Genomic DNA, 12473 nt, shown 5'->3' with positions numbered 1-12473 from the left:
GCCATTTGCCAAGGCAGTGTTCAATAGGACCATAGGTGTGTGTGGAGAGTTATGGATGAAGCAGGTGGAGGGTAGAGCCTGGTCAGAGATTTGGTATTGCGGTTAGAGTAACTGAATTAATTGAGAGAGTATTGGTACAAATCTGGAGATAAGAGATAAATGGAATGATTATTATTCAGGGCTTGTAGTTTGGGGCATGTGCAGATATGGACTCCTGACGGTGTGGGAACAAATCTGTGTGCAAACTCCTAGAGGGTTGGGTTTATCCCGAGGATGACGCTTGATGTGTGGGAGCACACAGAGAGTGGATTTGGGGACCAGGTGAAGATTGGTGTATTACACTGGTGATTGAAGGTCTAAGACTAAAAGTTACAGATGAGGGGAAGGGAATAAACTTTTATTAAGCACCATATGCCAGACATCTAAAAAATGTCATCTCATTTGATGACTTACTGATCTACTTTGGTTGAAGAAATTTCTATACAAAGGGAATTCCTCACATTAATGAAAACTCAGATTTATTTATTTATTTTTTTTATTTTTTACTTTTAAAATGTTCCCTTGGTTGCATGATTCATGTTGTCTCCCTCCACTCTTCCCTCCCCTCCCAGTATTGACAAGTAATTCCACTGGGTTATATATGTATTATCACTCAAAATGTATTTCCATATTATTCATTTTGTACTAGAGTAATCTTTTAAAACCTAAACCCCAAATCATATAACCAAATTTCAAAAAAGTGATAAATCATGTTTTCTTTTGCATCCCTGCTCCCACGGTTCTTCCTCTAGATGTGGATAGTGTTCTTTCTCATAAGCCCCTCAGAATTGTCCTGGATCATTGCTTTGCTATTAGTAGCAGAGTCAATTACATTTGATGATGATCATGTTTCAGTTGACCCCACAATGTTTCAATTATTGTGTATAATGTTCTGCTGGTGAAAACTCAGCGTTAGACACCCTTCCCAAATAATACTATTGTAAGGATTTGGTAATAAAGTAAGGAGGCAGAGGGAAAGAGTTCTTGAAGAGACTAATGGTTATCATTGAAAAAGATGGGGACTTCCATTTAGTTTCAGTGATTTCACTAGTAATAGTCAAATAATGTAACTCATTAATGTCTATCTATATGATGACAGAACCATTTATTAAAAACTGTATAGTCTAGCCAATTAAGCTCCCTGACACATATGGTCCTTGATATGTGTTAGTGAGAAGTAGAAGAGAGCACAGGGGAACTTGGAAAGAGACTTCACCTGAATCTTTGTGAATCAACACCCAATTTATCCCTATTTACAATCATGACTTTAAGTGAAGTAACCTGTCAGTGTGGCAGACCTTTCTGTACACGTACAGGAATCCACTGGACCCAGGGTTTGGGAGACAAAGTCATTTGAGAAAAAAATCAAACAAAACAAAACAAACAAAAATGGTACCTTCCTTCCTACAGTGAATCAAGATAAGCTGCATCCTACCATTTAAGATGGGAAACATTCAAGATATACATACACACACTTACACATCCACATAAAATAAGACCACCATTACTCATAATGTACTCAATAGTAAATGAAGTGGAAGCGTGTGTTGTTGGTGTTGTTCAGTCATGTCCAACTCTTTGTGACCCCATTTGGGGTTTTCTTGGCAAAGATACTGAAGGGGTTTGCCATTTCATTCTCCAACTCATTTTTACAGATGGCAGCACTGAGACAAACAGGGATCACATAGCTAGTAAATGTCTCAGGTCAGTTTTGAACCCAGGTCTTCTTGACTCTATGCTCAGCTCTCTATCTCCTGTGTCACATAGACACATTAAAAAAAAAACCCCTTACCTTTTGTCATAGAATCAGCACTGTGTTTTAGTTCCAAGGCAGAAGATGGGAAAGCCTTAGGTAGTGGGGTTAAGTGACTTGCCCAGGGTGACATTGCTAAGAACTGCATTTGAAAAAAACATTCTGCTAACTCTTAACAACTTACTGTTTTTATGACAAAGGACTCACTAATTTTTTTTTTTCCAGATAATTTTTTCTCTATTTCACTCAGGCAAGAAAGGCAGCCACTTCTGGAAAAGATCCCACTACTGATTGACACAGGAGATTTGCCCTGCTTTGTTTCTGGCTTTGGTTTGCTGCCCCTTATTTGGCGGCCTAGTGGATCTCTGCTCATCATAGAGATGCCAGATTTTAAGCAGACGTCTGATAGACAGCCTTAATGCAGCTGAGGACTCCCGAGCTCAGAGGATCCTTCAGCCTCAGTCTCCTCCAGTAGCAAGGCTTATAAGTAGGTACCAGCTCCAGTTAATTTTGAATCCTAGAACACTAGCATTGTCTACCTCCTCTAGGATATAGAGCTGTTCTTTCTATAGGACCTCACAGAGGACTGCCTTCAGACTTGAGATCTCCATTCTTAAAGCCTCCCTTTATGGAATCATTAAGCCTATTGCACAAGACTAGTTGAATCTATATTCTTGCTATTGTAACTGTTCTTAGATACTTTTACATAATAATTAACAAAAACCAGCATTATAAATTAATAAACATAAAGCTCTTTTAACAGATGCCTGAGTGTGTTTAATTGCTCCCCTCTAAAGAGTCAAGGGAAAGATATTTCTATTTTTATCTAACCTTTGGGAATTTCCGCTGTCAGTCAGTTTAAAATCTGTGGGAGGCTGACAGTGCAAATTAACAGCTGGCTAGAAAGAGAAAAGGTATTATTATGATTAAATCCAATGACACAGGGGAGTAAAGTCCCAGCCAAACTCACTGGATTAGAGCAGCAGTCTTTTACAGAAAGTGACTGTCCCAGGGTAACTAGGCTGTCTGGTAGATGCATTCCTTAAGATTTAACACTCCCTCCTGGTGCCTGATCTCTTGTTTCCTTTGTGGGAAAAGTAAAATAATCTATATAGTTTGCAAAAACTATGGCACAAAGCCCAGAAACTGTGACATGAATATATCACAGGATAATATTTTTGCCTGGGGTTATAAATATTTTCTGTCACCTCCAGCATATATTTAATAGAGACAGCCTGTATCTTGCACGATAAGAGGAGTACAACATTCACAGATACAGTAAAAAATGGGAGACTATACTCTCCCAGAATTTAGTGACTGTGCACAAGTTTAAGGGGGCATAAATGAATTTGTCTTGGTGCCCCAGAAGTTACTTCTCTAAATATTCCTGAGTATAAACTAGACAATAAAGTATTCTCATTAAATTATTCAATTTAATGGCAATGACAGCCACAAATATGGGAAAAGATAGCATCATTTTATGAAAATGGGTCTCTTTCCAAGTTTGCTATCACACCTACCCTGCATTAATGAGAATTCCAAAGAATAAAGAACTGTGGTGCTATCAACCCGGTCCTATGATATTTGGAAAGCAATTAGCTCACTGAATCAGAAGTTGATACCCTGATCTCTAAGCCAATTAAAACAGAGGACACAGTTTAAAATAGGGTGGGATGAGTGGAGCTTTGTCCTAGAGCACTGCAATTTAGGGGACACAGCACTTACACTCCTTTAGCAACTTAGAAACTGAGCTTAGCTCCTTAGTAACAATAATACTTTGTTAAAGTAAGAAGTTACTATATGGCCCTCTGCTCTTCTGGTTCTGCTACTTCCTCCTCCCCACCCCAGCCCCCAAATAATAGCCTTCCCAGTCTTGCCCTGGGGTTTGCTATTATGCTTCTCCAAGATCAGTACAAATTGAATCACTCATCATCCTGGCTCATCTTTGTCTCAGAACTCTAATCTAGCATTTCCCCAAGATGTTGAATGAAATGTGAACAGAAGTCCCATCAGAAAGGAAGGTAGTGAAAATGACACATTCTCTGTGTCAATTAATTTTTATGTGAAATGATCTTAATTTCATTTACTATGTTCTAAAATCCCCCCTTCATCCGTACTATATTTTTCTCATTCATAAAGTTAAATTGTTGGCCTCTAATGTTCCTTCAGGATCTAAACCTAGAATGTTATAATGCTCTTATGTGTTTTCAAGGGACCCCCTATTAATTAACAAGCATTTATTAGGTGTCTACCACGTGCTGGGAAAGGTAATGGCCCTGGGGGCACTAAGACAAAAGTGAAGCCCTTCTTGCCCTCAAGAATCTTACATTCTAACAGGAGAAACAACATGTACATATGTCGAGATATACTTACACAAAATATACATAAAAGATTTGAGTGAGAGAAGGTAAGCTTTAATAGCTAGGAGGATCAGGAGAGCTTAGTACAGAAAAGGTGGAACTTGGGAAAAGCCTTAAAGGCAACCAAGGATGCTCAAAGAATCTAGAATCTGAAGGTTCTATCAATATATCCCAAGTTCCCAAAGTATAACAAGCAATCTGGAGAGGCTGTTCTACAGGAAAACAGCCTCCCAGTAGTTGAGGGGTTACCTATTGGCAGATACTCACCTCATCAGTGAATCCTATAATCTTAAAACAGTGCTGAATTTCTTCAAATTGTTTTCCGTATGACTCTTTAGCAATAATATCTTCCATTACCCTTCCTGTCTCATTATCTATGTACCTAAGTGAAAAGGAAGGTTATTATACCATTTTAGCTTTTGCCAAAAGAGTTGCCTCCCAAATGTCACACACATCTGACCCATTTTCTTGCAGGTGTATTTGTCTAAAAGACTAAAACTGCCAAGTGCAACTAATTATGCATGTAGCTGAGTAGTGTGGGTACAATTGTATATTTGATCCCTCTATAGAAAATCCAGGCACTGAAATGTAGTCATTGCCACATGGAACTACCGTTTTTTGATTTTTTCAAAAGAAATAATGGATTAAATACCTACCCCAAAAGCCTTAGTTAAATAGACTTTGTAGTTGCAGTCAAGAAAGTATTCACTCAGCATTTAAGTGTTTGTCAATTACTAATTACATTTTAATTTTAAAACAAAAATCTCAATATACTTACCTAGGAGGCTTTTTCTCTGGTAGACTATACACAGAAATTTTCTTTTGGTGATAAAGACCAGCATAAATATAGTAAAAAATGTGAAAATTTTTCTCTCCTCTGGAAAAAAACACCCAGAATATTATTAAGATGATATTCAAGAACTCTTTTCAAAGCATAGTATTGTTGGATTTGCATATCGATCCCCTATACAAAGAGGTAATATCAAAGGCAGTGACCCTGCCAAATATAACTTATTTTCAGCCACAGTCCCAACCAGACTCACTGGGTCCTCAATCCTACTTGGCCACCAGTTTGCAGTATAGTCTTAGACAAGCCTGCTTTCTTTCAACATTTTTCTGATTTCAAGAGGACAAGGGTATTTCACTTTTTGGACAGCCAGTTCTGTCTCTTTAGCTCCTGGTTTTAAAAAAGCCTTGACATAGTCATTTTCCTTATAAGGAGACTGGCTTTTAATGTAGAAAATTCTATCTGCCACTATCTCTTTCCTCTCAGTCCTATTTGGTTCTTGTTCTTTCTTTTAGGTACATTCTATTCTTCCTTTTGTTTAGAAGTTAATCAGACTTCTTAGGTGTGTGACCCTGGGCAAGTCAGTTAACCCCCATTGCCTAGCCCTTACCACGCTTCAGAAGCCTTGGAACCAATATACAGTTTTGATTCTAAGATGTAAAGTAAGGGTTTACAACAACAACAACAACAACAACAGTTAATTTGGATGAACTCTGACCCCTCCCTCCATATACTAGACTGACTATCTTGGCACTAGCTATCTTGAGTCTCTTCCTAAGAAGCCCTATGGTATAGTAGAATGAATGCAGGTTTTGGAGTTGGAGGACCTAAATGTGAATCAACTTTTCCACATACTTTCTGTGGGATGTTGGGCTTATCACTACCCTTCTCTTGTCTATTTCTTCATTTATGATATGAAAGGGTTGGACTAAATGACTGTTATGGCAGGGTTCTTAATTTTTGTATGTCATGGACTTTTCTGGCAGTTTGGTGAAGGTTAAATTTGTCCAAAATACTGTTTTTGAATGCATAAAACAATTCAAAAGAAATTAAAGATAGTAAATATAAGGATGGATTTTTTTTTCCTATTCATGTCTATAGATGTGTACTGGATTTTTTCCATGGCTCCAAGTTAAGAACAGCTCTAAATCTGATTTTCTTATGCTTTTTACACTTTCTTATTTTTTTCTAAATTAAAAACTTCCTTATTTCATATTGCTTTTCTCTGATACTTTTGGTTCTCTAAGCTCTGTCTCCAATGAGAAAAGCACTGATCAAGAATTAGAAGATCTTGGTTCAAATTTGGGCTCTGGAACTTTTACTTGTGTGACTTTAGGCAATAATAATAATTGCCTTTTTGCTGCTGTTGAGTCGTTTCAGTTGTGTCTGACTCATCATGGCCCTATCTGGGTGGTTTGACATTTCCTTCTTCAGTTCGTCTTACTAATGAGGAAACGGAGGCAGTAAGTGGGGTTAGGTGCCAGGGTCACAAAGCTAGTATCTGGGACCAGATAGATCTGAACTCAGGAAGATAGTCTTCCTGATTCCAGACCTGACTATCTATTGTGCCACCAAGTGGCCCTGTCATTTATAATGTACTTTAAAGTTTGCAAAGCATTCTACCAATATCAATATCTACCAATATCTATAATACCTTTGTCTGTGAACCACAGAACCACCCTATGAACTAGAAGCTAGATCACTGTGCCCATTTTTTGGATGACGAAATTGGTTTCCAGGGGTTAAATAGTTTTTTCATGGTATCTTTCCCTAATTTTTTTTTGTTTTGAAAAAGATTAATATTTCTTATAAAAATAAGTGATTTGTGTGACTAAACATTAGCAATACTAATAGCTATAACCATCATAAACCAAATATTTTTAAAACTGTTTAGAGGGTAAAGGGGTACACCATCATTTTTTAAAGTGCAAATGAGAACTGAGACAAAAAAGTTCAAGAACTACTGAATTGTGCCATTATATTTTTTTTCCTGGCACTCTATTTGCTCCTCCATAAGATGAAGACAGAGGACTAAAGTGATCTCTAAGATTTCTTCTAACTAAATATATTGTTCTATGACCTATTCTTTATTATGAGAACCCAATCCTTATTCAAGATCTTCAATGGCACTGATGGATCCTGGCCCAAATTTCTTTAGGTCATTGGAAAAGTATCAGTACATGTGTGTGTGTGTGTGTGTGTGTGTGTGTGTATACACATATATATTTATATATATTTACATATATATATATAACTCCAGAGATATACAATCTACCGAGCTTTGAGTATACTTTAAAAAATACTAAAAAGATATTGTATTGTATTTGAACAGAGAAATTGGGGCTCTTCTTTTCTGAGGTGAATCCCCAAGCTTTCCTATGACCCCTGATGGCAGAGGAAGAGAAGTAGCTGGCAAGGCTACCAGAGGCAGTAGACCTGGGAAGCATTAAGCTAGATATACCAAAGAAGTATTTTTCTTCTCTCTATTACTCTTTATGTCATTTCTGCTTGGTTTTGATAGTATTCTATGCTCCGGGGTGGGAGGTCCTTTATGAAGGACATAAGTAGGTGATTTAGAATACAAGGTGGAGGTTGAAATGTTTAGAAGGCAGTTGGGAGCCCTGGAGAATGAGTGAACCTAGGGTGAAATTTGTAAGTAAAATGGGGATGTAAGGTATCTAATGGTTTTATTATTATGTTCATGGCTGTACTAATCCACCACAAAATCCTTTTGGGAATATCACTTTGTATATTGTTCTGAATGAATGCTGAACAAAGAAGTGCTTCTGGTCTCTAGCCCAGGAGAGAAAAGTATTGACTGCTCTCCTTTAACCACAGAGGCTGTCATATGTACGATAATGGAGCCAAAATGCTATAATTTCTGTTCCTGGGTCAGCCAGGATCTCTGTTTTTGCCAGCTTCTTCTACCAACACAAATCACCACCTCTCCATACCTGATAATCTTGGGGAATTAAGGAAGAGACGTTAAGTGACTTCTCCATGTCCCCACAGTTAACAGGTGTTAATGCTGGGATCTGAATTCAAGTTTGATTGACAGCCAAATCTAGCACTGTATCCATTACCCAGCATGCTGTCTTTCTTTTTGTTGTTCAGTTGTTTTTAGTCATTTTCAACTCTTAGTGACCTCATTTGGGGTTTTCTTGGCAAAGATATTGGAGTGATTTGCCATTTCCTTCTCCAGCTCATTTCACAGATGAGGAACAGAGACAAACAGGGTTAAGTGATTTGCCCAAGGTCACACAGCTAGTAAGTGTCGGAGGCCAGATTTTAAATAGTCCCTTCCTTTAAAGAACTTATATTTTATAAGGAGAGGATACAATGTATGTATGTATATATATATATATATGTATGTATGTATGTACACACACACACAGAAAATACAGGTATCTCTTCCATATCATGAGGATTAGGGGGTGTGATACCCCTACAATTTGGAAAACCCATGTAAACATTTTTGGCCTTCCATTCATACCAGAAAAGTCTAAATTATTTTCTTTTTCTTTTATTGGGTGCTTATAGTATCTTATTGTAAAATTTAGGTTGAATATTTGGTCATAGGCTATATATAGGTTGATGTTAAGAAAAAATGCTGTTAGAAATAAAAAATGAATATAAAAATTTTTAAATTAAACAAATTTGAACAGAGCATTAAAAGATAAAATATGTTGATCTTATATAGTGTTATACATATATTTTATGCACTTCTTATCCTCTAAAATTTTTCTTTGTTGTTTACTGGTCTTCACATATCATATCCAACTTTTTCAAAATGCCAAAAAAAAAATTCCAATTTAATTTCTTATGCCTACCCACGTTATATATAGAAACCATGATGGGGAAAGTCACAATGTAGAAGGGATACCTATATATGTTTAGTCATTTCAGTCACGTCCAAATCCTCATGAGCCCATTTGTGATTTCTTGGCAAAGATATTAGAGTGGCTTGCCATTTCCTATTCCAGCTTCTTTTATAGATGAGGAAACAGACAAGCAGGACTGTGACTTGCCCAGGTCGCACAGCTAGTACCAGGAAGGTTTGGACTCTTGAAGATTAGTCTTCCTGACTTTATGCCCCACACTCTAGCCAGCTCACCACCTACTATCTACTGTGTCTCTACTTATATATGTAAATAAGGATTTAAAAAAGATTACATATTACACCTACACAGCTTGTTTTATAACTCTGGACTTTTCCAGGAGGTATTCAGAAATTTTTGCTCCCATTACAGCTCCCGTTGGCGTGAACATCATTTCAAGATATTTTCCAAAGCGACTAGAGTTGTCATTGATGGCAGTACAGGCGTTGCCAAATGCTTCCACTAAGGGGTTCACCTGGAGTATTTTCTCTCTCAGAGCCCGGTTATTGGCCTGTATACAGCACAAAGAGGATATGAAATAGTTCCAAATGTACACACTTGCTTCACTTATTCATATCCCTTGCCCACTTACATCCCCCTTATCATGTGGAAAGGGACCCCAAATATGTTACTAGCAGCTAGTATAGAGGTTGACTTCCAAAACAAGAATATACAATCAGAAAGCATCCTCTTCCATAGAACTGTAGGGCTGGGAGGTAGTCATACCTTAAACAATCTTATTACATGAGAGACAGACTACTGGGGAAAACTGGGCAGGAAAATAGCCTATCACCTCCCTCAGCTATTTAGTGATGAACAAATCTTTCACCATTAGGAAATTCTTCCTTAGACCTAATCTAAATTCCCATTATGTCAGATTAAGTCTTTCTTCTTCTCCTGTTTGTAGCTGGCTACATATTATATTAACCCTTCAGCTGTCTGAAGACCATTGTTTTTAAGGATACTTTTCACCATCTTGAAACCAACCAGAAAAATTCTTGTTCCTTCAAATACTTTTATTTTCCCATCCTTTAGGTTATCCCAGAGGTATTATACCCTAAACACTCTCCTAAAACTTTTGTCATTTTTACCTCGTGATGTCTTTATTTAAAATTTGAAGAATCAATTGCTTTAAATAAGTTTGTTAGTGTCTTGTTGTCCCTATTAATGGAACAAGAAGGTATACTGGTATCCAAAGGTGAAACATTAACAGAAGGATCAATAAACAAAGGCAAATTTTTTTGCATGAATAAGATTAAGGATTGTATGTTTCTTTACAAAATATTTGATTATTCCACAGTACCTTCTTACCGCTGTTACATTTGGTAAATACCTTTCCCAGGAAGGTCAAATGTTGGACAATCAGATGGGCACTTTCTGTCTTCCCAGAACCACTCTCTCCACTGATGATAATGCACTGATACAGTAAACAGAAGGCCAAGTAAAGAAATGCAGAGCATAATGAACAAATGTGCAAGTTCAACTATGATTTTTGTATAGAATCAAGTTAGCATTAATTTATAGATAGTGCACATCTACTTTCTTTAATTTATTATGCAAATCCTAATTCCAAAAACTCTAAATGACTAAAAGTAATTCAACACAGAGGAAAAGAATAAGAGTAGGAAGACAAATTAAGAAAATGTTGTTAAACTAGACTCAGTTGAGTAATGAAATGCTTTAGAGAACGAGTATTAAACATGTAATCAACCAATATAGTCAGAATCAAATTAAAATATAATTTCAAAATATTTTTAAATAAATAAAAATACAAAAGAATATAGATAACATTAATATAGGTTTTCTAAGTCAATAGACTATCCACAGGGATCTTGATATAAAAATAATAAAAACTAATATTTATATAGTGTTTACTATGTGTTAGGCACTGTGCTAAGCATGTTACAATTATCATCTCATTTGATCTTCACAAAAATCTTGGGATGTAAATGTTATTTTCTCTTTAAAAACAAACAAACAAATCAGGAATCTATCATTTTCTAATTTCACAGCTTCAATGTCTAATTTTACTAATGAGGAAATGGAGACAAATAGAAGTGAAGTGAGTTGCCCAGGGTCCCACAGCTAGTAAGAATGTCAGACTGGATTGGAACTCAGGTCTTCCTGACTTCAGACCTAGTGCTCTATCCAATCTAGTGCCATCTAGCTGTCTGGGTTAGTGGTCTTCATTTTTATTTGAGTTGGACATCACTGCCCTTGAAGATTAAGGAAATGGATCAATCACTAGTAAGAATATGACTTCATATCCCTGGACAATTTTTTCACTTAGAAATTCTCCCTGCCCCTCTCCTTTTAAACTCCCTGAGGGTCCCACATATGGTAAAAATCTTGCCAAGGATGCTTTGCAGCTTCCAAGACTAATTGAATGCAATTCTTCTACAACATAGTTTCCCTGGACACAGCTTCATTCTGCTGCTCAACAAACATGGCGATTTGAAAGAAGCTAGCTGTCATTCTTCAGTCAGACCTCCCTCACAGGGAACATTATTCTCTCTAAAAAAAAATGCAGGGATCTGTCACATTCTAATGCCACAGCTTCAAATCCAGCTCTCAAGGCGAAGGAAAATAAAGTCAAGGGTGGTCAGAGGTTGACTTTTTTCACAGCTGTGACGCTGAATGTGTCATCACTGTAAATGGGAAGCCCATAAAATTAAAATGGATGGTCTGTCTGTTCTTAACCAGCCAATAGTTGAAGGTTAGTACAGCACTTTCACAATTCCACAATCATTTATCATCAGTCGCATTGATAGGAGTGGTCACGGTTAGCTATGTAAGAAGTAGAAGCCCCAATATAGCAATTGTCAAAGAAATACTTTGGTTTATGTGGTGTTATATCATGTTCTAATTGCAATCATCATTATATAATTGGATTTCTATTGCTCTCTTTCCTCATTTCTTATAATAAAATAAATGATCTTCAAGTTGAAGCTCCATATTTTTTTAGGAAGTATTTTCCTGTTCTCTGCTACTATGACCTTTTCAGTGCTTCTGGATTCAATGGAGTGACAGTTTTGTTTGCAGCGTTCGGCCACGGAATGGGATGCAAGGCTGTCTGGACTACAGGGAAGTAGCAAAGTGAATACTGAACAGGAAAAAGTGACTCAGCCCAAACTATTCCTCGTGACAATGCTGGGAATGAGGACGTAGGAAGTCTTACCTGGTCTTTGCTGAAAGTTACCATGCCTTGGTAAGCAGCATCAGCTGAAGCAAATATGTGAGGGGGATTCGAGGATCGTTTCACACCATGATACAGTTTGGAAAACTGCAGGAAGGAAAAAGTATGTTACAGAAAGGAAAGAGCACTGACCCCAGAGTCTGATGGCATGGATTCAAATCTTGCCAGTGACACTGCTGATGTGATCCCTTGGCTAAATCACTTAATCTCCTGAGCTTCAATTTTAATAGCTGTAAAATGAGGGAATTGCACTCCATAGCCTCTATGATCTCACTCTCATTATAGCTATAATTATGGCAATGCTTCTGTACCTAAATCCTAAAGCTTAATAATCCATACTCCGATGCCTAAGGCTGCAAGATGGCACAGTGGATATATAGTACTGGGCATAGCGTCAGCAAGACCTGGGTTCAAACCTGAAATCAGACATCTCCTAGTTATGTGACCCTGGGCAGTTTAC

The 12473-nt window shown here is 37.2% G+C and overlaps 1 protein-coding gene across 1 annotated transcript in view; it reads right to left on the bottom strand.

Moving 5' to 3' along the window:
* MYO3B (myosin IIIB) overlaps window positions 1-12473 on the bottom strand; it is a 700839-nt gene that overhangs the window by 398718 nt on the left and 289648 nt on the right. The window contains exons 12-16 of the mRNA XM_056793985.1: window positions 11996-12100; window positions 10151-10234; window positions 9126-9328; window positions 4931-5029; window positions 4420-4534 (exon numbers count right to left, since the gene is read on the bottom strand). Of these exons, the coding sequence (XP_056649963.1) occupies window positions 4420-4534; window positions 4931-5029; window positions 9126-9328; window positions 10151-10234; window positions 11996-12100 (606 nt within the window). The remainder of the gene's footprint in view (window positions 1-4419; window positions 4535-4930; window positions 5030-9125; window positions 9329-10150; window positions 10235-11995; window positions 12101-12473) is intronic.

This window comes from Monodelphis domestica, chromosome 4, assembly GCF_027887165.1.
Source record: "Monodelphis domestica isolate mMonDom1 chromosome 4, mMonDom1.pri, whole genome shotgun sequence".
Taxonomy (NCBI): Eukaryota; Metazoa; Chordata; class Mammalia; order Didelphimorphia; family Didelphidae; genus Monodelphis; species Monodelphis domestica.
The sequence above is the reverse complement of the archived record's forward strand: the minus strand, read 5'-3'. Positions and strand labels throughout refer to the sequence as shown.